The following is a 27680-nucleotide window of genomic DNA, read 5'->3' as shown; positions in this document are numbered from 1 at the left end:
CCCGGGGCCGCTCTGCTCTGCTCCACGTTTTACCTCCGACCGTCAAGGGATGGGATGAGCGCTTTGATTTCTAGCTGCCACCCAGGAGGAGCTCAACCCTGGCATGGTGCTGCTGCAGGGTGGGTGGGCAACTGCAAGTGTGTGTGTGTGTGTGTGTGTGTGTGTGTGTCACCTGTGCTTTGGGGTGAGATGCAGCAGATACGCTGGGGGTCAATAATGGGGAAACAGACGGGGAAACCTGGAGCAGAGTCAAAAGCCTGTGGGACTGGAGTGGGACTGCCATGCTTGTAAGTGCATTAAGATCAACGAGCAGAGTGCAAAATACTAATACCAACTGTCCTCATTACACAGGCCTCTTATCAGATGGAGGGGCAGGGGGAGGGGAGGAGAGGGGGGAGGGGCTGGAGTAGTGTGAAGGTAAAATGTGTCAGGGTGGCGGGGGGAGGAGAGGGCAGGTTGGGGTTGGGGGGGGGCAGGTGCTTTTAAAACCTGACAAAGGACCTGAGGACACACACACGTCTTCACACACGATGGCACACCACACACACACACAGCACATGAGGGAGGCCACTCATGCTAACACGACAACTTTTTTTTTTCTTTTTTTTTCTTCTCTTCTTCCGCATTTTTTCTTTTTTCTTTTTTTTACAAAGTCACTAGTCACCATCTGAGTCTGGACAGTGAGGCCGGACCCGCAGACAGACCGAGAGACAGACAGGCAGGTAGACAGATAAAGGCTCCACCCACTCAGGAGACTCTCAGGGCTGATTGATACACATGAGTCACACTGCAGGTTCATGGCCATGAGGGGGAGCAGTGTGCTGTTTGGACCTGCATACATCAATACCAACTGTTCTGTACAATCAATGATGGATTCAAATTACAAAAGCAATACCAACAGCCTTCAAACCTGCTCCTCTAATCTATTTTCCAATATCTAAGAGTCGTAATACATTTCATAATACACCTGTTGAAATACTGTCTGCCAGCACTGAGTGAGAGAGACAGGGACAGAGAGAGAGAGGGGGAGAGAGACAGAGAGAGAGAGAGAGGCAGGGAGTCAGAGAAACAGACCACAGTGCCATCTCTGACGAGGCTGACGCCTGTTGCTATGCCGACCACAGAGAGGGAGATGGAAAGAGGAGGGAAAGGGAGAGGGAGTACAGAGTGAAGGCTAAGTATGGAGCTTTGTGTTGGATCCTCCTCTCCTCTCCTCTCCTCTCCTCTCCTCTCCTCTCCTCTCCTCCCGCAGGTCAGGGGGACGGAGTGCAGAGACGGACGCGGCAGAACTCCGGGGAATGTCTCGTCTGAGGATCAGGACCGGATCCAGAGGGAAGCTGGACGGGTCCTCGCCTTCTTAACTCGCTCAGTTCAGACGCGTCCGTGTCTCGGTGTGACAGTGCCTCTTTCATCACATTCAGTGCGTGCAGCCGTATGTTTGTGTATGTGGGTGTGAGTGTGTGTGGGTGCGTGTGTGTTTGCGTGGCTTGTTTGAACAGAAACAAATTCCCCCTTAATTGGCATGGCACGCTTCTTGCCAACAGTTGGTCAGCGAGGAAAAAAATGTGTAACTAAGGAGATAAAGCTGAGCGCTGATTTCTGCCTCATGGACTCAAACCTGCACACTGAGGCTCATTATGGGCCGCATTCAGATTCAAACTGCAGCCGCCGACGTTTCCCTGCTCCCCTGATCCAGACTCGCTACGTTTAAGTCTAGGCCGCTTGAATAATTGAACGGACCTCGTGGCTTTAACACCACCGGCGCCGTTAAAGCAGTAATGCAAATATCAGCCAATCACAGGGCGGCGTCTCTGACTCATCTGTGGGAGCAAACGTGTGGGTGTGGTTCTCTCGTTTATCTGCCTGTCTTTGTGCCTGTCTATAGGTCCGGACCATAGGGTGGAGGGGTGGGGTGGGGGGGGGGGGGGGGGGGGGTTCATGGGAGTGTGTGGGGGGGTTGTGTGTGTGTGAGAGGGGGGGTGGGGGGTAGGAGAGAGAGAAGAAGGTGGCAGGTGGAAGTCAGAGCAGAACAACTTAGCACAGTGGGAGCTGAGGTGCACGTGGTCACGGGGGTCAAGGGCGGGGCCGGAGAGCGAGGGGGGGGGGGGGGATTACGGTTGCCAAGGAAACAGCAATCTAACCCAGGCTTGGACCAATACGAACAGTCCTCCATGGCTTTGGTGTTTCTATGATTCTCAATAGGTAAAGCTTTTATCATAGTGTTGTGGCGTTTTTCTCATTGTAATGACTCAGGGCGGTGAGGGACTAGGTGTTATACGAGTGACTTCATTTCTTTAGGGATAAAGAGGGATGGGTGGGGTGGGGGGGAAGGGGGGCAGGCGTGGGCGGAGCCAGGCCTGAGTTATCACTGCCTGAGGAGGCGTGGAGGTGGAGGAGATGAAAGATCCACAGCGGTGTGATCATTTTGTAATTTTGTAACCTGCTGACTCCTTCCCTCCCTCCATTACATTCCTCCCCCATCTCCCCCTCCCCCCCCGTCATATCAATCTCCATCCACCCCTCCCCTCCCCTCCCCTCACCCTACTCTCCCACCCCCCACGGCCCCCTGCTCCCTGCTGGTCTGCTCGACTATCCGCTCCCTCCCTCTCACTTCTCCTCCGGCTTGGCCTCCTCCTTCTTCTCCTCTTCCTTCTTCTCCTCCTCCTTCTTGGGCTCCTCCTCCTTCTTGGCCTCCTCTTTCTTCTTGTCGTCCTTCTTCTTGTCGTCCTTCTTCTTGTCGTCCTTCTTCTTGTCCTCCTTCTTGGGCTCCTCCTTTTTCTCCTCCTCGGGCATGGGTTCTGTGGTGAGGACCACTTTGCCGATGTTGTTTCTCTCCTGCATCTTCCTCATGGCGTCACCAACCTGGGGGCGAGGCAGAGGGAGGGAGACGGTTACATAAGGACAGATTAAGGACGGTGAACATTTGATTTCAAATGAGAGGAATGACCAATTTGGTGTAGTAAAGAGATTCCCCTCCATCAGCCTCACTGGAATATGCAGCATGTGGCAAATTACACTTATTGAGACGAAACCTAGACAAAGACATATAAGGCCCGATCTTCATTAGGAGGCTAAAGTCTCATCTTATCTCCAGCTCCATTCCAGTCGGTGCTGGAGATTAAAAAAAAAAGAAGAGTGATAAGGTGATGCAATACTAGATTCCATTGTATTAAGAATCTAAATTAAAAACTGCTTCCTTGTTGTTGATCAGAAGTGAGTCAGCTGCTCAGTCTGAGCTCTTTATGGGCTCAAAGGGTGAAAGTATCCTGAGCAATGATTAACTTATCATTTATCCAGCTGATCTTTGTCCGGGGAGTCAGAGTCCATGGAGCTACAAGAGTTTGACTGTTAAACCATTAATTTTTTTTGGGAGGGGGTGGGGGACTGCAATCAGTCAAGCGCACACCCCAGGGTCCAACCTGCTGACAGTGACAGAGGAGGAGAATCCCATCCAGGCTGACCGCACCCTCCTCCTCCTCCTGCTTCTGCTCCAGGCCTGTCTCTGTCTCCATCACCTCCCCCTCCCTCTCTCCTTCCCTCCTCCAATTGCCCTGTGCGCGCAAGGCAGGCAGACCACCTAACGACCAATGCCACGGCAACAGGGCCATCTCCTAGCAACGCAAAGCCTGGCTGAAAACGTAGGCCTGTGACGACTCAGATAGGGGGGGGGGGAGGAGGGGGGAGTGTGAGAGTTGGAAAGGGACAGGAGGGGAGGGGGGGGCCAGAGGGAGCAACTGGTGTCCTGCAGCCAGTGAGGGAGGGGCCGAGTCCAGGGAATTATTACAAAGCTCTCCAACGTGAATGAAAGTCAGAGCGAGAGGAAGACTGAGGCCTTCTTCGTGACTCCGCCCACGTCTCCACGCCGCACCAGAGGAGCAGCCGCACTCATTTAGAGAGACCGCTCACGCACGTTTACTGATTCATTAGTGACACGGGCCTGATGGATGTCGGGTGTCGGGGTGTGGCATTTGCATCCAGCTTATAATAATCAATCATCTGCTAAAGTCCAAACACGCCAAAGTGCTTCCTGCTCGCCGTCTCGCTGTATTCCACGTCGCTCACAGCTCTTATTTACACATACACACGCACATTATGTCCCTTTGATAATCGCCGTTTTTCTCTCATACATCATGGCCCCTCCCTGAGACAGACGCACACGCTGACTAAAGGGTGTCGTCATGGCAACAAGAGAGAGAAAAAGCAAAAAAATAAAAGATGCACAGAGAGGACGGAGGGAGGAGAGAATAGAGTCAATATCCTAAAGACAGAGAGAGAGAGAGAGAGAGAGAGAGAGAGAGATAACGGAGCAGAGGACAGATGGAGAGGCAGAGAAAGAGCGGTCAGATGGCAGAGAAAGACAGCAGGCGTCTCTCTCTCTCTCTCTCTCTCTCTCTCTCTCTGGCCAGTATCACAGGCCAAAACACTGACCAGCTCTGACTCCGACAACAGAAGATGTCAGCCTCTTCCCACCGGCCCTCTGACTCTCTCTCCCCCCCCCCCCCCCCTCTCTGTTTTTCACACTCCCTCTATTCATATCCGTCAGCCGCGTTAATTTGGTCAGCGACAATCTCATTCTGTCTCGCGACGCCGGCTTAGCTGCGGCGACACGGATCCTCTTTTGGGAAGGAACACTGTGGCCGCTCAGTCGGAGCGTGTTGTGGGCAGACAGCGTGAAACTCTTCATCCAGATGTTAATGCGTCCCTGTCACTACCAATCTGCAGTGACAGGGACCGACCAATTTGTTACCGACCAGGCGTAAATGTCTCGCACAATCTCAGCGCAAGAAGATGGGTTTCTAGGGGATACAATTATGAAATTACTAAATTGGACATGTCTATACATTCATACACACACACACACACAAAGTACACAAATCTGATGGGCCAACGCACCTGCTCCAGATGCCAGGTGGAATCGATGCGGGGCTTGATCTTTCCGTCCTTGTAGAGGTCCAGGATGGTCTCCATGGCCTGAGCGATCAGCTCCGTCTCCCCGTCCAGGTAGCCCAGGTGGAAGCCGCACACAGACTTGTTCCCCTGGATCAAGTTGAGCGTGTGGATGGAGAACTGGTGGTACCAGTTCTTAGCCACAGCCAGGAGGTTCTTTTTCTGCCCGGCCAGCATGTTAGCCGTACCTGAGGGGAGGGGGGCGGGGTGGGGGCGAGGGACAAGACGGGACGAGAGGGGACGGGAGAGAGGATGAGACAAAAGATGTGAGCTAAAATTCTTACACCTCAATCTGTACAGCTTGGAAGAGAGTGTGTGTGTGTGTAAACAGGTCTGCGTATTCTCAGCTGAGGGTCAGTTAAAGTCCTTGCGTGTACTGAGGACGGATTGTTTAGAAGTCTGCTTCATTTACCGTCACATAATCTTCCTCACGCTTCGCTCTCACCTTCCACCCGACGCGTCCAGCTTCACCTCGTGTCTACAACCAATCACGTTCATGTTTAGCGACGTGTCAAATCAGTGTTAAGTGCTGTCAGGTAAACGTCCACACTGGTTTACGTCTTGGCTCGCCCTCTCTCGTCCCTTTACAGTTTCATTCTCACCTACGCCTGCTACCCCCCGAAAACCTCTTTGGCACCTCAGCACTTACTGTCACCACATACCCTCTGTGTTCTCACTCTCACAGCCTCCTATGCTCCCTCGCCCTCTCTCCCTCTCTCTCTCTCTCAGGGGGAAACAGGGACACAAAGCGTGCTGTGAGAGAAGAGAGGGAGCTGGAAAGGGACCCAGTCTGCTACATTCAGACACATTCCAGGTTTTGGTTGTGGATAGGACGCCCATTGTTCCGCCATGCATACTTCTGATAAGCTGGAAGAGAAGCGGCCAGAGCGGAGGGCCGAATCGGGGCGGCAGAGGGGGGGGAGGACCACAGGGGTGAGAGAGGGTGAGAGAGGGTGAATGGGCGAGGGCGGCAGGGAACCGTGCCGGGTAGGGGGTCTTTCATGCCACATGGAAAGGCGAAGCCCTGTTCTCCGTGGATGCCGAACGCCGCCCACTGTCGCATGCACGCCGGACTCAGATTGGCATGGTAACAGAGGCAGAGTATAGGGGCCTTCCCACGGGCGACACGCTGCACACTGAGGACACAGAGGGGCCACACTGCCCACCGGGACGCAGCTCGCTGGATGGGAAACCCACGGCTGGGTGAGGTCACTACGGGCTCAGAGAAAACATCTGGACACGGAGGAACAACAGTGTTTGGGTTTGTGTTTGGGTCTTACCATAGGTGATGAGCTTGCCCATGGGCTTCAGCAGGTTGTAGGCCTTGTGGGTGTCCGATCCTCCCAGAGGGTCCAGCACGATATCCATTCCTGCGGAGGAAAAGAGAGGAAAGGGAACATTGATCATCGGTGTGAACTCAGTGGACGCAGCCTGCCAAGTCTCTCCTCAGCCTCCCCCCCTCCCCGCCCCAACGCATGCCAGAGTGCACTGGGAGTAGTGAGGGGGCCAACTTGTGCCATGTTTATACTCAGAGGAGCCAAAAGTGAAGAGGAGGAGAGTGGGGAGGGACTGCGCCGTTTCATGCGCTTTATTCCTGTCAGTGATAAAAGGAGAGGGATGACATTTCATTCCTACACGGAGAAATGAGGACGGGTCGCCATGGCAACCGGACTCTGAACATTTTGTCTCTCCGCTTATAAATGTGTGTCGAGTCTTAATGATGCTCCTTTGTGCTGGAGGGACTCCTCGGATCGGGCAACCCCACCGCGCTCCATTAAACCGCCGCTCTATTGATTGTGGAGGCTCACAGCGGGACGGACTGACAGACGGCCAAAGACAGAGAGCAAGGTAGCGAGCGGGCTGCACATTGATCCAGACTTCTAATTAGATACATTCTGTCCCAAAAAGTGTCAGTTGTCTCTCTTCTCCTACCCGTCTGTGTCATGTCTGTCTCTGTCCCTGGCTGTGCTGTATGAAGGGGACTTTGCTGGGAGCTCTCAGCATAAGAACCTTCTCCATCTTGTTTCGATTCCACTGAGAAGCTACACGTTTTGTGCCCATTTCAGGAAGAAAGGTCAGAGGCCGCATCTGCAAACTCTGTTGGACACGTTATTGGACGTTACTGACGGCGACGAGGATCCAAACACGGCAGCGGCGTTAGCGAAACGAGTTTATCTGGCGTGAGAATCGGCTCCCTGCACGCCGGCAGTCTGCCGCTCGCGCCGGCCAGAGACGCTGAAAGCGGCATCACGAGAGAAGACAAGGTGGAGAGAAGGTGTTTGAAAATACACCATCTGACTTTGTTCAATACTGCAAACTCACAGAGCTGCTGCGTGCCAGAGAGGAACGCTGCTCTGGACCATTTGCATCATGAAGCAAAGAGGATGCAAATGAAACTCGGAGCGTACGGTTGTATTTACATATTAGTTTTTACAGCTACTCCAGTCAGACTCATTCAAGCTACTGAACGCTTTTGGGAGAATTCCCTCAAATCCTTCTGATCTGGTCTCTGTAGCGCCTCCTACTGACAGAGGCCGACCTGGGGAAAGACCTCCGAGACGAAGACATAGTGGAAACATTTACCACAGAGTGAGTCGTTACCTCATTCAGCAGGTAGAGAGGAAGGAGGGAAGGAAGGAGGGAGGGAGGGAAGTCTGATCACACACACATACACACACGCTGCTGTAACGAGGCCATGGGACGAAGTGCAACTCACTGTGATTTGTGAATGAGTTTTCCAAGTGAGTGTGTGTGTGTGAGTGTGTGTGTGTGTGTGTGTGTGTGTGTCCCTCTTTTTCACAGAGTCTCCCCTGCTGTTAAACAGAGAAAGACGAGGAAGCATCCAGCTGGTCCTCATGCCAAGTGAAACCTTCTCTGGTTATAATGTAACATAGATCAGGTTTTCAGGCTTGGTTGAGGTTTCTTAAACGTGTTACTGTGTGTGTGTGTATGAGAGTAGACCTGGAGTACTACGTCTGAAAGCCCGGCGTCTCACCTTTCGGACTGATCTTGCGGACCTCCTCCACGTAGTCCTTGGTACGGTAGTCGATGGCGTGTGTGACTCCGCCCTCGGTGATGGCTTCATGCTTGCTGGCTGACGCCGTGCCGAACACGGTCACGTCCTTCACCGTCTTGCACAGCTGGGTGGCTGCGATTCCCACGCCGCCTACAGGAAGAGAGGAAGATTCAAAACTTAAATATTGTTTATCAGGATCAGCGGCCAGTCCAGCAGACAGCCGGACCTTTATGGAGCTCAGCTGAGGGAAGAGTCTCACACAAACCCATTCTGTGCGTCTTTTCTGTAGCAGGTAAATGTGATTTGCATTATTTATTCTCCTGAAACAAGGCACTCAATAACAGCATGAGTGTGTTTGGCTGAAGGGTAAGTAAGGAGAGAGCATTAAGCACAATCACATTACCTCGGCTGGCCTGGGGAACACACACACCCACACACAGATGCACACAGACAGAAATCCAACAGTGAAGAATGTCGCCATTGTACCTCAAATGACACGTCTTATTTTTTGTTCCCTTATTGAAGACAAGCTGCCTAAAATGCCTGAGGAAACACATCTCATGAAGGCGGAGGTGTGTTGTTTAGCCGGAGGAGAGGAGAGGTTGGTTGATATGAACTGCCAGTGGAAAACTAAATATCCAAGATAACTCATGAAGCTAAAGTGCTGTGGGTCTGTGTGTGTGCCCCTGCAGACGCCGAGTGTGTGTGTGTGTGTGTGTGTGTGTGTGTGTGTGTGTGTGTGTGTGTGGGGGGGGGGTATCTAGGTTTGTATTGGCTGTATTTGAACGTGTGTGTACATAGTTGTGGCAAATGCCCGAGCCAATGTTTGCCAAGGCTGCCAAAGCAAGTAGTCACAGGTTACTGATAAGCAGAGGCTGGTTAGAACTGACAGGCTCCATAAAGGTCACTCATGCCTGACTGGCCAAAGAGCCCAGCTTATCTGATGAGGATCAAGGAAACAAGCCGCACAGTTCATTCAGATCCTCTTCGTGAATGACATCATCGTGCCGCCTGGAATGTTTGGATGATGAAATGTTTCCTTGGCGGATTGTGGACACTTAACACGCCCAGAAATCTTGGAATCCAGACTTAAACAAAAGTAGGAGAATACTGTTCTCCTACTTTTGTTTGTAAAATCTGGAGCTTTTCTGGTCAAGAGAGGTTCAGATATCAAGAGAAGGAGGAAGAGCTGCTCCTCCTCTGCACTGAGAGGAGGCAGCTGAGGCTTCAGGCAGCTCATCAGGACGCCTCCTCGACGCCTCCCTGGGGAGGTATTCCAGGCACGTCCAATATCTAACTCTCACCCAGACTAAGCTTCCATATCGTATCTGGGAAGGCCTGGGAGTGACTCAAGAAGAGCTGGAAGATGGGGCAGAACGTGCTGAGCAGGAAGCCTAGCTGGACCCTTTGTCCTGTCCTCCAGACAGATATATGGAGGGAAAATGGAGGGACGGAGCTGAAGCTTTTCAGGTTTAACCACAGAAAGTTCAGTTCCAAATCAGAGCACACAGACTGAGAAGAGCAGCAGCTGAGAAGGAATGCAGCTCCTGATGAATTCATGATGGCTTTTGAAGAAAAAAAAGAAGGAAGAAATAAAATAAAATCAGGATCCAGGCTGCCGACTTTATGCTCCATTTATCTACTAACTATGGAAGTGTGATTCTTGCTTTGCTGAATTCTGATCAGCTGGGTGATGAAGCGTCCTGAGTGGAGACAGAAGCTTCATCTCACTGCAGCCAGTAATGGAGCAGCAGAGGAGGAATTATTTGACAAGATAATTCCCGCCTTTTATTCTCTGGTCTGATCAGAGACATTGTCTTAGAGGAGCTCATGTCTTACTTTAAGGCTGAGTGTCGCGCACCAGATGCCAGGTCGGTATTGGTGCTCTGACGCAATCCCAGCATGGAAACGCTTCTCGACCGCTTGAGCAGCCGAACGGCCTCAGAGTCGTTCAGGCAGTGACTCCAGGAGGCGTCACTTCACACCAAAATAAGCCTCCTCCTTCACTTTCAGCCTGTATTATGCAGGCAGCGATCACAGCGAGAAGGACCAATGCTAATTCAGATCCTCCCGTTTCCAAGATCACTTCCAAACACTTGGCCGCAAATGATTTTTCCACCAAATATTTAAAAAAGAAGAAGAAGAAAAACAGAGTGATTGGAGCACAAAGCATTCCAGCCCCGACGCTCGAGTGAAGCGGACACTGAGACGCTTTGCATGAGCACCGCCGAGATCACTGAGGGGAGAAGTGACGAGGGGACAAAACCGAGACGGCTTCTCCTGGATGTGAGTGTTTGTCGCTGCCTTTACCACAGCGCCGTCTCTCCTCATCCCCTCGGAGAAACCAAGTTTGTGTTGCCAGGGAAACCTCTGCCAAATTGCCAGCGATGACTGAGCAAAGGGAGCCATTTTGTTTCATTGACTGCTCTTAGTCGGGGCATGTAAAGTCCTTTGGTGGCGATCATAAGTTTGTCAGCAGTTCATATTTGACTCTGTTACGATAAACAGTTATTTGTGATGTCAAATGAGTTAAAATAAAACAAATAAGCTATAAAAAAGCAAAGAAATTGATGAAATGTTGACTAAGCTCTGTATGTATTGTGATGAGGGACTTTCCCATGTTCCTGTTTTCATTTTGGGGTCTTGACCTACTTGCAATGCTTTAAAGAGCAAAAACACATTGATCCACGTCTACTCTCACTCGCTGCTGCACAGCTGTGCAAGCTGAGAGGAAACAGGCCATGGAAAGGTTCTGTTCCTCTGCACCGGCCCCATGTAACACCAAGCCTGAGCTGTCAGTATCCAAGGAGGAAACCTCAAAAGAACCGTTTTCACTCATTGAGCACAGTAGTGCTGCAGGATATACAGTATGTGTTTTTTGCAGATTAACATGGAACTATGTACCTGAACGCACAGAGAACAAACTCCAGGCCTCTGGATCTCCCATCACAAGACTGCCGCGCTCTGCCAAGAACCCCTTACTGCACCCCACCCTCGCCTCACACACACACACACACACATGCTGACACACACGTTCATACATTCACAGATAGACACAAAGAAACGAGGTTGCAGCCTTGAACGGTGCAGAAATGCTGTCGGTATCTGCTGATCTACAGAAAAATGTGGAAAGATGAATCCGATAACCTTTCATTAACCCGCCACGTTCGTCCCATTGCTTTATCCTTTCTCTCTTTATAAAAGTATTGAGAGTGTCGTCATGTGTGGATGGAGGCAGTATGAAGCTAACACCTCCCTGACCTGTGGCTCAGGACGAGCTGGCATCTTCAGCAAATTCCTCCTGCTAATTGCATTTGTTCTCCTCCAAATCAAATTGAATTGTTTACAGTTGGAAATCAAGTATTGTCATCCAGCATCCACCTTTCTATTAACTCCCCCCCCCCCGAGGCAGCTGTGTGGAGAGAGACAAGACACACGGCCGCTCTGTCCTCCTCCAATCCTTACATACTCTCACTTTGGCACCAATTACTCTTGGCGTCCATAACATGACTGTTAGGAAACGAAGGAAGGAATTTTCCCCAAAACACTGTGGAATCCAGTCTGACACTGAGGCCACTGTTAGTGCTCCACACCCAGAGTTTGACAGCAGGGGCGGGTGGGGACGGGATCAGAACTGTTTGTCCCATTTACTAAAAGGATTCTGCTTCTGCATTGTCCTGAGAAACGCACATGATCGCCCTGTGACACACCTGAGAGGAATCCCCCCAGAGAGAGAGAGAGAGAGAGAGAGAGAGAGAGAGAGAGAGAGAGAGAGAGAGAGAGAGAGAGACACGCACACACACACACACACACACACACACACACACACACACACACACACGCGCACACACACACACACGCGCACCCGACTCGGGTTTCTGTTCAACATCACAAATGATGATGTTACATCGCAGTATTTCCGTTTGTTGAGCCAGACTATGATCTCAGGTGCTCGCTGGGGACGGATGGTGTCCATATGGCGACTGTCAACAACCGGAGACGCGGCTCGTCCCTCGTCTCTGAGCTCTGGGCTGTTTTCAACATTTCCTCCAGGCCCTCCCTCGCCCCCCCTCCTCTCTCTCTCCTAGCCTATCATTAGCCTGTGGCGGCGGTGGCGGTGACGGCGGCTGACAAAGAATGGAATACAACTGTGGACCCAAGGATCCTGTCGTTGCCCAAACTCGCCGTGGCTTTGCGTCAACGTCAACAAGCCCCGAACCCAATGGCTGAATGAACATGAGGAGGCGCTGTTGTTGCTCCGGTTGCTCTGTTATGATGATGTTGAGTGATTGTGATGGCAGTGGAGGACGTCTGCATTATGTAACTTTGGCTGTTGTTCCTGTAGAGCAGTTTAACCTGCTCGCTCTCCGGTGCAGCTCACAGGAAACACATTCTGAGTTACTGTGTGAGCAAATAATAATAATAAAACAAAACAACATCCTGTGCCCATGTGTGTGAAAGCGCCGCTGCCATTTCCTGTGTCAGGATTCTCACACTAACCCTGCACACACAGATGCAAAGCAGAGAAACACACTCACACACACCCATTCGCAACAAATAACAGCGTCGAGAAAATGGCACATTCTTCCTCTTCGGCTTCATGAAGCACACACACACCCACAACCACACACACACACTCTGACAACACCTGCGACCTGGTGTAGCTCTGTGAGGGCGACGGGGTCGTATGTCAACGTTCTGCGGCGTGGAGCGTGGGAGCGAGCGATGTGATTGGCAGGTCAGACCCAAGGTTGCCCTGGTTTCCCCTCTGCTATCGGTGCAGCTGATGTTGCCGGCGGCGATGCCAGGCCTGCAGAACACAGAGGCGGTTCAACCACAGCCACAGAGTCCCCCGTTCCTCGCTGGTCAAACCGAATTAGCATTCTAAACTAGGCTAAGACCTCCTGAGCAGACAGGGCCGGGAGGAGAGGAGAGGAGAGGAGAGGAGAGGAGAGGAGAGGAGGCCATTATCGAGGCTGGAGGCTGTTGTCATGACAGCGTGGAACAATGGATCCATAAAGCAGGGGGATGTAACTACACTTGAGCTGATGCTTAAACACAGAGGGACTCTGTAAGCTGCTAAATGATGGAGAAGAACAAGACTCCTGACATGTCCAGGGGAGGAAGGAGTGGAAATCCATGTTATGTCTCCCTCCTCCTCCCCCCGAGCAGCCCGGCACCAAGACTGTCTCCCTGTCTGTCTGTCTGCCTGCCTCTCTGTCTGCCCTCTGTCTGTCTGTCACAGCCGTAACATGGACGGTTGTAATCCCATTTGTAACAGATTCTGGTTGATAATATAACACAACTCTATTCTTTCTTCACTGGATTCAATTCTGCATTAATCCAGCTTGTTTTGTTTGTGTCCTCCCTTGTCAGACATGTATACATGTCTGACAAGGGAGGACATGAACGAGCGTCTGGGTCGAGACGGACTTAAGTTTCATCTCTGTTTTCTGACATTCCTCAGCGTTTAGCTGCAGTTTAGCAGCCAAAGTGGAGCAGGCGTGGCTCGTACTTCAAAACGCGTTTATATCTCATGAACGAGTCGGTCTGCTGTTGCCAAGTTCAATATTCAGTGTCTGTAATCAGCCGTCTGTCACAATAAGCCTGCGTGACTCTGAGTGCACTTCTACTCTTTGCTGTGCTTACATTCTACATTATTTCTCATCATATCCGTACCCGAGGCCCTGACAGTCGCCATGACGATCTACAGAGGGGAGCGGCTCGTCTTCATACAGACACGGCCGCCCGTCTCACCTGCTTTAGCGTCAGTAGGTGGCGAGGAAACAGGAGAGTGAGGCGCAAAAGAATCGGCGTTCATTTCTGACTCCACCAATAAATCAACTTAAGGAGGACTTAAACACGGCGAGCGCTCTCACCCTACACCTTCACAGGCGTTTGCGTCCATATGCAGGGCAGCCGGCCGTGTTTCACATGAGATATTAGCAAATTATCTAGTGTGAAAGCTGCTGTAACTCTACCCTAAACAAATAGCTTCTGAATGGAGCCACGGCAACAAGGAGAAGAAGAAGAAGAGCGCAGGAACTTGACGCGCTGTGGTAGATCATAACGAGCGGCAGGGAATCGATCACATCTGCCTCTAAATGCTCCTCACGGCGTTATTAGAGTGTGAACGTTTCTCATGGGATCACAAGCGTTGGCAGAGTTGAAATGTCACAAGGATTCGACCAAACAGCTTCTACAAAATCTAATTACACGTTTCCCCATTTGCTGAAAAGTAAGTCCACATTTCCCTGTAGAGCTGAAATAAAACAAAAGGTGGACGTCATCGCGGGGATCAACTGAACCCCAAACGTACGCAGGCATGTGCAGTGTGGGCGGGGTTGGCTGGGTGGCTGGCCGGGGTTCATAAACATCAGGAGCGGTTCAGGGAGAGGTCACAGGAAAGGCTGCTGGCCCCGGCGCAGTGGAAGCCTGGCGAGATACATCCAAATGTCAACCAACCCCCCCCACCTCTGCTCCCTCCCCTCCCTCCGCCCCGCCCCGTCCCTCTGGAGAAAACAAAGGGAAACGTGCGCTCGTTCTCCGATGACGAGGACTGGAGCGCGGATGTGGCGGGGTCACGACGAGCCTTCGGGAGGGAGTGGAGGTTACGCAGGGACGGAGGGGAGGCGGAGAGCAGAGGATGCAGATGTGCGGTACGGTGGAGAGGAGAGGCACGGTGGGAGGAAGTACAATAAGCTTTTGTTTGGAGAGACGACAGGAGCGAGAGAGAGGCAGCTGAGGGCCCTGATTCACCGGGGTTTACACACACACACACACACACACACACACACACACGAGCGTGACCCATGGAGACGACGCAGTGCTCAGACGCTCAGAAGGGGTAAATGTCACCGCCCCTTTTAAAGGAACGATCTATCGGTATGGCGAACGCCTGTCAAGTCGATGTGTCATCACCTGCAATGGAACAATGCCGAGGCAAAGGGGAGGGGTGGGGCCACCGAGGGGTCCAGGTGTGTGTGTGTGTGTGTGCGTTCAAAGGGAAGTCATTTAAACGTGCAGAAGGCTCATTACCAACAGAGCTTTGGATGCAAATGGCCCAAAAAGCTGATTATCACATTCCAATCTGACCAAAATGGCCGAAGAGCTAACAAACTGGATGTGTATGAAACTGAATCCTCCAGGGGGCCTTGAAGGCAACACAGCCGATCATGTTCCCAGACTGAAGGTGATATGAGGTCAAACACAGATGAATCGGCAAATATTTATAGAGATGGACACAAGAAGATCTCTCATCAAACCTTGACTGACGACCTGAAGACCTCCGAACATAAATGAGTCCAGATTGAGGTCGTGCGAGCCGGACTGAACCGTTCCCACCTGACTGAAGGGAAAACAAATGGCTGGACCCGTCTGACTGTAATAATGTAACGACTTCTCAGCTGTGCTAATACAACCTGTCTGTCTGAAGTGAAACACGGGATTTTATCTTTTGCGCAACGTAAACTGATCTGGGAGGAATGCGGGGCTGTGCGGGCACGCCTGGCACACGGGCTTACTGCTGTTTAAGGGGATGAAGTGTAACAGCTCATGTGCAATCAAGGGTCAAGGCCATAATGGAGGCAGAGATTTCTTAATGTGCGGTTAAATGGCAAATAACTGAAGAAGGTTGAGCAACAAACAGAGCCGGGCTGTTTCATAACCAAAACACAGGATTCTCTCTCTGATGTCATTCTGACTACAAACACGTTGAACCAAACAAGAGGCAGGTGTGTGTTCTCCCCGGATAAGAGGAGAAAATGTTAAAGCGGGAGGTAAACACACACAGATATCACAGTGTAAACACGTCTCAGAGTTAGCGGCTGCGTTCACTCTGTGTTCTGAAAGTTGTTCTGAATTTAGGAGGTAAAGTGTGGAACAAAGAGGGAACCACAGAGTGTAACAGCACAATGACTCACACACCGATATGTGATCGCAGCGCTGATAGAGTGAAGATAACAATAACACACACACACACACACATACTGGCGCGCGCACATCTGGGTGCAGGGAGTAGACGGGTAAACGGGCCGATATGTTAAACAGGTTACAGACAAACATGTTTCCTCAAAGGAGCTGCAGCACATTATGGACTGGGAACGCTGGGAACACTGGGAACGCTGGGAACGCTGGGAACACTGGGAACACACACTCTCAGACAGACACTCTCTAATCCGTCACAGCAGACGTCTTTGATCTCACTAATGAACAATGAAGTGAACATCAGGAACATTTTTTTACACACTCAGGGGTCGGACCGCCCGCCTCATCACCCTCCCTTCCTTCCTCCCTCCCTCCCTCTCTCCCGCCCACTTTCAGCCTCACATGACTCAGGGATGATGACAGCGGCGCTTGTACTCTCATCACGCTGCTTTACATTGGTGAAAAAGGGGAAAGTCAGAGGAGTGAGTGACTGGTAATGTGCTTTTATAATTCCTGATGTCCGGGCAGCTGGTGAGCTCAGACTGGCAGCCTGCCCTGAGAAACAAGAGACCGCCGCCACCGCCGCGCCTCAACCAGCTGGGGAAAGCGTTTAAAAGCATCACTTCCTCCGCAGTGGACATATAGCAGACATATGCTCCGACTCTGTGCTGACACCTGTATTCTCACACACAGTATGAATGACATCAGCTCGAGCGATACGATACGTTCTTGTGGATTCCTCCGCTGACCATCAATCCGACGACTCGCAGCCCAAAAGCTGTCACTGGATTTGGGGTTCTTCGTGGGAACGGCGGCGCATAACAGCATTCTTACAAATTCATTCACTTGCGCTGGTATTGTGTTGGGACGGAGGCCTACACACACCTGTGTTGGCAGCCTCCCAGAGCGCACGAGGGAGCGTCAGTGACTATCATTTTGTTCTAGCAGAGAGCGAAAAACAGGCCCAGGGTTTCATTATGCGCTTGTTTGTCCTCGTCATGTTACACCCACGCCGTGTCCCGAATGGCGAGGGATCCCTTTGACTCCCGCCGCGTCGGCACAAACGCGCAGGAAGAGTGGGAACAAGAGGAGAAACCAGAGCCGATGGAGCGAGAGAGGAGGGAGAGAGAGAGAGAGAGAGGGGTAGAGAGAGGACGAGATCTCTTCTGGCTCGCGCTCGTCCACTCTCTCCAGCTGGCCCGAGTGTGTAAACGCAGGGAAAATCTAATCATCTCTCATGCTCGGTGTATCACACACCCTGAGCCAGGTGCTTTCACTCCGGCAAAAGCCCCCATTTTATACTCGCCCGTCCCCCTCGCTCCTTTTGACCTTTCACCTCTCGCCGCAGGTGCCAGGTGCTCCAGGAAAGGGTCAGTGTGGTCGGAGGGAGAGAGGGAGAGAGAGAGAGAGAGGGAGAGAGAGTTGCAACCGTAGGAATAGTGTCGTGCCGTCCAGGGGCCATAACTCATGTAAAAGAAAAGGGGCCGAGCATAAACAGGAGGTGCAGAACAATATGTTTGTGCTGTGGACATTCCATTGCGTTTCCTGAGGGCCATCAATCAAACTCATGCATCTCTGCCTTTTCTGTACATTCAGTTATTTAGACGTAGACGCTTAAAGAACATAAAAAGGCCGATACCCGCACTGTCCAACGTGTGGCGCTGTAAGCACTGGGGGCAAATGGAAGGAATGGGATGGAGGGCTGTCGTTACTGTCCTAGCCTAGAAGAAGTTGCTCCCCGTGAAGGCAGCGCTGTAAAGTCTGTAGCAGAGTCGTAAGCAAACAGAGCAGAGATCTAGAAACGACTTCAACTTGATGAATAAAGGTCGGATTTGCACGATAATTGACATGAAAGCTTGATTTAATGCCGCGGGTCTCCTCCTAATAACAATGTATTATATGCGGCGCTGACTGCCAGGGTGAGCTTTGTTGAACGAAAAATATCTAGACAGTGTGAAAGTTGTGTGTGTGTGTGTGTGTGTGTTTCGGAGCTTAAGTGGTTAATTCGTTTCTGTGGCTGCTAACTGCCTGCAGATTTCAAAACAGAGCGAAACGCGCAGAGATGAAACCGATTAAATGTGGTTTCCAGTCGCAGGATTACAACATAACTTTACACTGCAACCCTGAGTCTTGACAAGCGTTCACAGGGAAGAGGGAAAACAACATTTGCTTCAGTTAAGAAATGAATTATTAACTCATTTCTATCATTAATTCAAACCTGCATCATTGTAGTTCAATTTAATGGTCTTTAATGGAGAGCGACGCATTCCATCCCAACCCAGGAATGTCTGAGAAGCAGCGTCTGTGTGTGTGTGTGTGTGTGTGTGTGTGTGTGTGTGTGTGTGTGTTTGGCCTCCGTACCTGCGGCGGCGTGGACGAGGATGCTCTGGTTGGGCCGCAGGTTGCCGAAGTCGAACAGCATCATGTAGGCCGTGACGAAGTTGACCGGGAGGGCGGCGGCCTCCTCGAAGCTCATCCCCTCAGGCATGATGAAGGTGTGGACAGCCGGTACCACGGCAATCTCCTGCCACAGCCCGGAACGGCTCAGGACCATCACCTTATCGCCCACCTGGAGAGGAAGAAGGAGAGGAGGAAGAAGGAAGAGGTGGAGTCAGTCTCAATCCTATCTGCAGGTGCAAGATCAGAGGCCGTGTGTGTGTGTGTGTGTGTGTGTGTGTGTGTGTGTGTGTGTGTGTGTCTTTGTCTTCTAAAAGCGTTCATGACACTCTTGACACTTGGTTCTATCCCGTTGCACGTCCTTGTCAGTTGTTGGACGCCTTATCAAAGCAGGATCCTCTGATTCATAACTGTCCCTTTCCAGGAGGAAGAGCCGCCGCGTAAACTTCCCAACTCGCCGCCCAATCAGGAGAGACTCCTCGAAGGGGACACAGGAAACGGAGACAACTGCAGCATTATAACGCTCTTCCTGTTTTCTTCCTTTCGTCTTATCCACTTTCGCCACTTCCCCTCCCCACCCCCCCTTGTCCCCTCTGTGAGTTTTGTCTCTTTCTCTTTCACTTCCTGACTCCTTTTCCTCAAACTACTTTAGAACGTCTCCCTTCCCCTTCTCCAGACCCCCTCCTCCTCCTCCCCCTTGTCTCATCCTGTCTGAGTCTCAGTTTGCGGCCTTATTTGACGCTTTCATTCGTTACTTCTTATTCTGTCCCCCCCCCCCGCCCGTCCACCCCCCTGTGAGCGCTGTCCCCGTGTGTGTGTCCCCTCTTCCTCATCAGCCAGACGGGACAATGGGGCCCCATCTTCCTCTCTCCGCTCATCGGAGGCCTGCCAGATTCTTCCCCATGGATGAGCAGAAGACAGGCTCTCTCCTCCTGGGAACAAACCCTCCCTGCCGGCCTCTCTAATGGTCTGGAGGGAGCTGCTCGCCTCGCTGTCTCTACACTCCAATTAGAGAGAGATCTGCCTCTCTCTCCTCTCTCTTCTCTCTCTCCTCTCTCTCCTTTCATACCCGCCTCGCCCCCTCTGAGGCCGAGTCATTTGCTTTATTTGGCTACTTTACTCTCACTTCTAACTGTGGGCTGCTTCTCGTTCCACACTGACTCTCTCTCTCTCTCACACACATACTCACTCACACACACACACACACACACGTCTCCGTCTTGCTTTTTTCCTCAGTCCACTTCCAGTTTTCAACACAGCAGCAGTGTGGCACAACACAATAACCAGGGGTGGGGGTGTGTGTGTGTGTGTGTGTGTGTGTGTGTGTGTGGGGCGGGTGCTTTGGCTTTACAGGAAACACACATACACACACACACACACACACACACACATGACTCAGACGCATCACATTTAGGGCACATCTGCAGTTTTTTTCTCTTTTGTGCCCATGTAAGCATGAGTGTTACTGTCAGTCACGCAGCGGCTTCATGGGCTCACTCAGGGCCAAAGCAGAGAGGCATTGCAACACTGAAGATATAAACACACACACAGACACACACACACACTTCCTGTATCAGCCGTATCAGCATTAGTGCAATGCAGTCATGTTAAAGGGGGGAGGGGTGGGGGTGGGGGGGCGCAGAACAAAGAGTGAGCTGTATGTGATCACGTTAATCAGATGGTGATTCAGTTTTGGGGGGGCATGCAGGCGTCTCAGGCGGCTGCAACGTGGCTTTGGCTTTTGATGAGCTCAGCAAAAAGCCATGAAGCTCAGAGTTGTGATGCAGCGTTTCTTGAGTCGGAGCCAGCGAAGGTGAAACGCTCGCAACGTCCTCACAAGACCCTGGCAAACGCAATTAAAGGGAAACTCAATATCTCCCTGGTGTTAATGTACTTTAACACAGTTAGTTTTGATGTGCGGGGATGAAGGCCACACCCTGCTGACATATAGACACACACACACACACACACACACACACACACACACACACACACACACACACACACACACACACACACACACACACACACACACACACACACACACACACACACAGCCCTTGATCGCTGCTACTGTTTGCACATCGCCAATCATGCAGATCGTAACATTGCGCCGAACAAAAAAGAAACATCCTTCAGCTCCTTCTTCTTCCCCTTCCCCTTCCTCTTCTTCGTCTTCTTCTATTGGCAGCGCCGACCCTACTCTGCACTTTTTCCAGAACTTTGTGAGCTGAACTACACAGTCAGACAAAGATGGATAGGAAAATGTCTCGCAATCTCATTTCCCCTATTTTTTTCCTTTTTTCCTTTTTCCTTCTTTAACTCGGCGGTTAGCGGGGCAGGTTGGAAGAGGCCACGTGTGACGATGCGATGCTGGGGGAGGGGGGGAGGTGGCGGGGGGGGGGCTAGAGCGGCGCAGGCGTCACACAGAGGGAAGAATGGAGAAATTAGGCGACAGAGGGAGGGGAAGATGGAGGGAGGGAGGAAATACCAGGCTGACAATGTGGGCCAGAGGGAGGTAATTGAGAACATATGGGTCAGATCCTAAAAACGCTCAAAACGCTCAAGTCGGGAGAAAAAAAAGCTGATGTTCTGTATCAGGGGAGCTTAAGAGCAATTTTTGATATTTCCCCCTCATTTTTCACACACACACACACACACACACACCCCTCTCACGCCAACTTCAGGTCATTCCAGGTCGCTGTTGTACTACACACTTACAAATTGCCGAACACAGAAAGTTAAATAATTGGATACGAGTGAAATGTCAGTAAATTGAAGGCGGCGTCCATCACTCCTCTGTCAACCGCAGCTGTTTACTCTGCGCTGAGCAATCAAACACTGTTTAAATGTTAGCGGCCCTGTACGATGAAAGAACCCTCTGACACACCCAAGCGCACTTGACACACAGACTGATAGATGGATTAATGGACAGAGCCGCAGTAAAGAGCAAGCCTTCCAAAAACATCCTCCACCCCTCCCCCCCCCCCCCCCCACCCCTCCTCCTCCTCCCCCCCAGGTATCTCACAGATCACCATCCATTAGGAAGATTGGCTCTAAATTCAGTAAAGGCCCGGAGGAGACGTGGGAGTGTGTGGAGCATTGATTAGGGCTAAGGTATGTGTGTGTGTGTGCGTGTGTGTGTGTGTGTAAGCTTGTGTGTTTGTGGTCCACATGACCTTTAAATCCAATCTACGTTACTGACAAAGTGAAAAGACGGCGTAAAGTATTTAATAAAACAGGGGTCGCGCCCTTTCATGACGCCTCTGGACCAATGATAATCACATTAGTGTGCATTGTGTTACTATCATACTCAGGCCATGTGTGTGACCAAAATGGAGACTCTTCAGCTCTAACAGCCGCTCTATGAGCTCGGTGACGATGCATTTTTGTGATCAGGGAATCTGCATTAAATCCTCCATTGTTGCTTTACACTAAATTCTTTTCTGCCCTTTTTTTCACTGAACAGTAAGGATTCTTCTTCCATATCACACTCTGGCATATGTGCCACTCCCAGTCTCTCTCTCTCTCTCACACACACACACACACACACACACACACACACACACACACACACACACACACACACACACACACACACACACACACACACACACACACACACACACACACACACACACACACACACACACACACACACACCTCCTCCGCTGCCTCCTACATTTCAGGATCATCCGTGTGTTACCCAGAGGTACACACACAGGATGATGTGCGAAAATGTGTTGTTGCAACAACAAATGTGAGTCATCACAGGTTGGATGATATAAAATTACTGCCTAGCTGATATTAATTGCTTTACAAAGGCGTTGCCGTGGTGATGCCATGCAACCAGCAGACATACAGTATACTGTAAGCCAATGACTCATCATGCCAGACCAAAGGGAGTGATCATCTACATCAAATCTCCCCTCGTGGTTGCAGATAAAACAATATGAGGCTGTTTAATTGACTTGCCTGAACTCTTATAATGACATTTTGATCCTGTCTGTAAATATTTTCAGAGCAGAGCACAAGGCGATGTGTTGACAAAGAGGGCGATGATCCCATCTCTCACACACACACACACACGCTGTCTGCTGTGTCGCGCCTCGCCCTTTCTGCTCGGTGCGTCGGTGCGCCACCGTCGCTCCCGGTAACAAAAGGCATCGGTGGCTTCGCCCTCCGCCACCGGCATCAAGCCCCCCAGAATCAAGACCAACGCTTCGTGCCCCGGCCTTCACAATAAATCACAGATAGACTAACCAGGCCGCTCGTGTTACAGTGGAAGATAAAGATGTGTGAGAATGTGTTTCCCACTTTGTTCGTCTTATCAACACAGTATTATTGCAATTTGTTCGTGTTATTTCAGTTATACGTATTTAGTCTTCATATGAGATGTTTGTCTGTATGTGTAAGGTGTGGCACCGTTCTTATCACAGGGCCGTAAATATGAGCATCTTGCTGTGTGTGCTCTTATTTGACAGCTCGCTCTACATATTTCTGTCCGATCTTTCATATCATTTCACACGTGATTCCTTTGTAAAGGCACAATCTGAAGTTGCCGTTTGAAGCTTTAATTTTGAAGGCAGAATAACCCCACTTCCTGTCTGGTCGCGGTTGTAATCTGACTAACTTGACGCATCTCTCCGCGCCTTGGCGCACATTGACGCGCAGCAGCGTGGGCGCATCCGTGCTGAGAGCAGCTCCCGGGTTCCACACCTCCATCCAGACTGTAGAGTTACTGAACGTGTAAATGTTAAATGAACCGCGAGTCCATCTGCTGTGTTTCAGACAAACTCGGTAGTTGGAGTTGGTTGATCTTTGTGCGCTAACGCAGCGCATCAGCCAGATGAGAGGGGCGACGCCTGCTGCTGCTGCTGCTGCTTCATTGTGCTCCACTAAAGCAGCTCACACACTTTGATCCGAGTCTACACAACTAAACACAACACATACGCACACGCACACACCGCCTTTTACTGGTGTCCACTTTGGGACAACAAGTGATGTCTCCTTTCAACCCGCCAGTGGATGAATGATCGAGTCCCCGTGACAGATCACACACACACACACACACACACACACACACACACACACACACACACACACACACACACACACACACACACACACACACACACACACACACACATTAACTACAAGACAATTTGAGTCACTGTTGTCTTAATCGCAACGCTTGATTACCAAATATGCGTCACTAAAACAATGAAACACTTTTTAATTGTTCCACATCGTGTTAAAGCCGCGGCACAGCGCTCAGACGCCGCCTGACACGCCCATGACCAGCTGCTCTCAGCACCGAAACGAACCCAACACGAGACGGTTCATCTCTAACAATAAAACACAGTAAACATGACGATGATGAAAGCAGAGAAATGGTGGAGAAAGTGGAGGAAGGTGTGCTTACTTTTCTCTCCGTCACCTCCTCCCCTACAGCCTCGATCACCCCGGAGCACTCCATTCCCGGGGTGACCGGCGGGGACGGCATCCGGTCGTACAGCCCCTGTCTGGCCATCAGGTCGGCGAAATTCAGCCCGCACATCTTGACCCGGACCTGGACCTCGCCGGCTTTGAGCACTGGCTTGCCCTTCTTCACCTGCAGCTTGACTTTATCGTAGCCCCCATAGCCGGTGAGGACCAGAGCGCGGTAGGTGAAAGTCTCCTCCTCGGGGACTTTCTCGGCGGCTGCCGCCGGGGTTGCTTCCGCTGCTGCTGCTGCTGCATCAGCGGCGGCGGGCTCCGTCTGGGGCGGCTCGGCTTTGGGCTCCTCGGCGGGTTTGGTCTCCTGCTTCTGGTCCACAGCGTTCTGCTGCTGGGCAGGTGCGTCCTCTCCAGACATGGTGTGTGTTGGGTTGGTTTGCAGACTGTGCTGAAGTGTTGAACGATGCTGTGCTTTCGGCTGCCGCGGACTGACTGACTGACTGTCTCGGTTCGGCTCGGCTCGGCTCGGTGTGTGTCTCGCCTGGTGAGTTGCAGTGGCAGGAGTCGGAGCTTGTTGTTCAGCTGTGGTGCATGGAGACACTGAGCCGGCGGAGCGGAGCGGACTGAGCAGGGGCCAGTGGCTGTCAACGCCGCGCGCCGCGAGAGTGGGACGAGACGATGGGCAGGCTGGAAAACCCGGAGCGCTGTGAGACTGCGGATTGGCGTCTTGCACTGGATGGGTGGGTTGTGGCGTCTGGTCTGGAAACCTATGGTCCGTGGGCCAGTTGTGGTCCGTGGAGCCTCTTTATAAGGTCCCACCCTCACCCATCAACACTCCAAGACTGTGGGTGCAGGTTGACGGCTTGTGACAGCAAATATGCGAGTAAAAGCGGCCGCAGAGGTATTTATGACTAGACGCTGGCCAAAGCAAGATTAGTGCTTATTCATTGGCCAGTGATCAAAGTAAGTAAGTCAGTTTTATTTATATGAGTGCTCATTCATTGGCAATTAATGAGAGTAAGTAACCCTCATTTATATGGTTCTAATGGACTGTAAAGAGGGGGCAAGAGGAAAAGAAGGCAAAGTAGGGAAGAGCTACACAAATATGCAAGTATAACTTCAGGGACATGTGATAGAAAACACAGTGTGTTTTGAGATGTTTTAAAATAAGCATGGACCTTTTTTGCTTTACTGGAATGGGGGTGGGGGGGGCGGTTAAGATTAACCAAAAGTTAATCTTAAATCATCTCTAAAAGTGTCTGCATCTCTCTGGCCTATAGCTGCAGAGCTCTGAACGCTCTGGAGCTGAGCTAGTTTGACTGAGGCAGATGAATATGGCATTATGGCAGCCCAGGCATGATGTGATAAAAGCATGCTGAGCATCATAGGCGCCAACTTAACAACAGTGACATCTCCTCTAGAGTATAAGTGACTGGGGAGCTTTTATTTCTCACCCAGAGACGTTCAGTATTCCAGCAGCTTTGTGCTACAGCTGAGGGATTAGCGCAGTGACACTGATTCAGGGAAAGCTGGAGGAAGAGAACATAGTCACTACTTCTTTATACTATATGAATCATCAGCGGGTATGATGACAAAATCATCACTTTAAGGCTTCTTGTGACGGACCTGAGGCAGAGTCACCTGCGTTATGCTGACTTTAAAGCTAAGCAGGGGACTGATGCTCCAGAGCCAAAAGTGATTGTGTGTATGTTTAAATTAAGATGCATCATTGAAATGTATAGTTTAACAAGTCAGACATATTCTTTCTTCACAATAAAATGCAGTCCCGTACAAGTCTGTGGCATCCAAAAGCTACAGGATAGAACATCATTTACATAAATACACACAATGTCTCTAATAGGAATTGTTATGGGAATAGACACGCCACAGGCAATGACATCATAAAGTAAGAAGAGCTAACTAACAAGCCACCTACAATGTATGTAGGCGCTTGTTAGTGAGCTCTTCTTACAGGGACACTGCATTTTTAATTGTTCAGTTAATCTCTGCAGCTCAGACTCCATAATAAATGAGATGCTGGCTTTATTCACCAGCGTTTGCTTATGTTGGGCTTTTTTATCAAACCACCTTTAACAGCGACGGTTGTGGTGCTGGAGCAGTGCGAGCCAGAGGAAATGTCTGTTTATGCTGCCTATTATACAGTGAACCCTGCAGGAACGTTTTGCCTGCTTCTGGCTCATTGTTGCAACTTCCCCGCAACAGTCAGCTCAGAAAAATATGAGCTTGTGTTGAGGTCATGCCAGGTTTCGATTAAAAGATACCACCTTTACGTTACTCACACAGAGCTGTGGGGCAGGATGACCTCGCCATGGCTGCCTTTAAAACCTAATACACATGGGACACACACACACACACACACGAGTGATAACATTCAGTGGTTTATAGCGAGTACTTAGAATTAGTGAGTATTTGAGTAGAGCTTTTGTGATGATTGCTGCAGATGGACAGCGTTTCTGTGGATGCAGATTCCTCATGCAGTGACTCTGCATTCAGCTTGTGGAGCCATGAGAGCAGCTCTGTGCCCAGTCAGAGGGGGTTGGACCACAAGAGGAGCAGTGTGAGACACCTTGTGGCCGTAGAGTGCCACTCAGCACTATTGCCCAGGCCGGAGTCAGCAGTGTCCGAATCGATATCCCACAGGGGCTTAATGATGTAGGATGCCGGCGTTATTGATCTGCTGCTTTGACATCGGCAAATGTTACAAGGCAGATTGTCTGTTCTTCTCTACTGACCACATCTAGGCACTCTGAACACACATCAGTATGCTGTGGGTGATGCACGAGTGGCTCCTCTCCATTAGCTGTGACAGGTGATTGGCCTAAAGGATAATATAACAGCACTGTCATGGAGGCACAGGCAGAGGAAGGTGACCCGGATTAGAAGAGAAGGACATTGAGCTTTACACAATACGGCTCAGAAATTATACTGCTTTTGAAAATGTATCAATCTCAGAGAATGGCTTCACTTTAAGGGGCACAGGGGGTAGATTGCATGGACGGGGGCGCACCGCCTCGGACTCCCAGTTCAGTTTAGAGACTCTCTATTGTGTAAGTTGGCTGCTGAATATATAATGTTGCTCAGCTTTATATTTTGGCCTGGGTAAAGTACTGTGTCACCACTCTGCCAAGCAAATAGATTGAGTCTGCAGGGAGGCCTCTGTCAGTCTCTGAGGAGTGTGTGTGTGTGTGTGTGTGTGTGTGTGTGTGTGTGTGTGTGGGTGTGAAATGCAAACACATGCATAATTTCATTTCCATCAGTGGCTAGACAATCGCTGCAGTTTACAAAAGCTCTGAGATAAAGAAAAGGCAAATTGAAGTGGTGTGATGAACTCGTCACCTCTTCACCACACATGCTGTGAGTGTGTGTGTGTGTGAATGATTAGATGAGTGGAATGCTCATGTGCAGCGATAGAGACATTTGTGGCTCTCGCAAATTACCTACCAGTGCTGCTGCAGCAGGGTAGGAATGTGTTAAAGTGGCTGAAAGTATGATTGACTCCATGTTTGAAGCTTGGTCTCTTCGATTCAACAGTAAATATTAGTATTCAACGTGCTGCACCCAGTGTGACTTTAGACTTACATCTGACATGTGACTCTTGCGAGAAGCACGACACACACACACACACACACACACACACACACACACACACACACACACACACGCACACGCACACGCACACACAAACACAAAGAAGCAGAAGTACAAACTGCAACTTACTGGCCTCTGCACTGGACTCCAACCATCTAGATTCTAGCATTAAAAGGTGAAATATGAGTCAATCTGCACATTTTAGCTGACATATGACTTCTTTTCTCATTTAAATATGAAGAAGAATCCCGTATAAATCCACTGGTTGGTCCCAGGGTTGCTTTATACTCATGTGATCTGTCATTAATACTGCAACAGTTGCACATATGCATATTGCGTATTCATC

The 27680-nt window shown here is 50.6% G+C and overlaps 1 protein-coding gene across 1 annotated transcript; it reads right to left on the bottom strand.

Moving 5' to 3' along the window:
- Nucleotides 1–1475: 1475 nt before the first annotated feature.
- Nucleotides 1476–24442, bottom strand: vat1 (vesicle amine transport 1). Its single transcript, XM_076144156.1, has 6 exons — nt 23712–24442; nt 18251–18458; nt 7943–8113; nt 6228–6317; nt 4894–5135; nt 1476–2862 (listed from the first exon to the last, which is right to left on the bottom strand). The coding sequence occupies exons 1-6, from the start codon at nt 24141–24143 to the stop codon at nt 2608–2610; spliced, it is 1398 nt and encodes a 465-aa protein (XP_076000271.1). The 5' UTR covers nt 24144–24442; the 3' UTR covers nt 1476–2607.
- Nucleotides 24443–27680: the final 3238 nt, after the last annotated feature.

Source organism: Genypterus blacodes, unplaced genomic scaffold (assembly GCF_046128005.1).
Source record: "Genypterus blacodes isolate CSIRO-AG114 ecotype Tasmania unplaced genomic scaffold, CSIRO-AGI_Gbla_v1 ptg000028l_1, whole genome shotgun sequence".
In the NCBI taxonomy this organism is placed as follows: Eukaryota; Metazoa; Chordata; class Actinopteri; order Ophidiiformes; family Ophidiidae; genus Genypterus; species Genypterus blacodes.
This window is presented reverse-complemented; position numbering and strand designations above follow the sequence as displayed.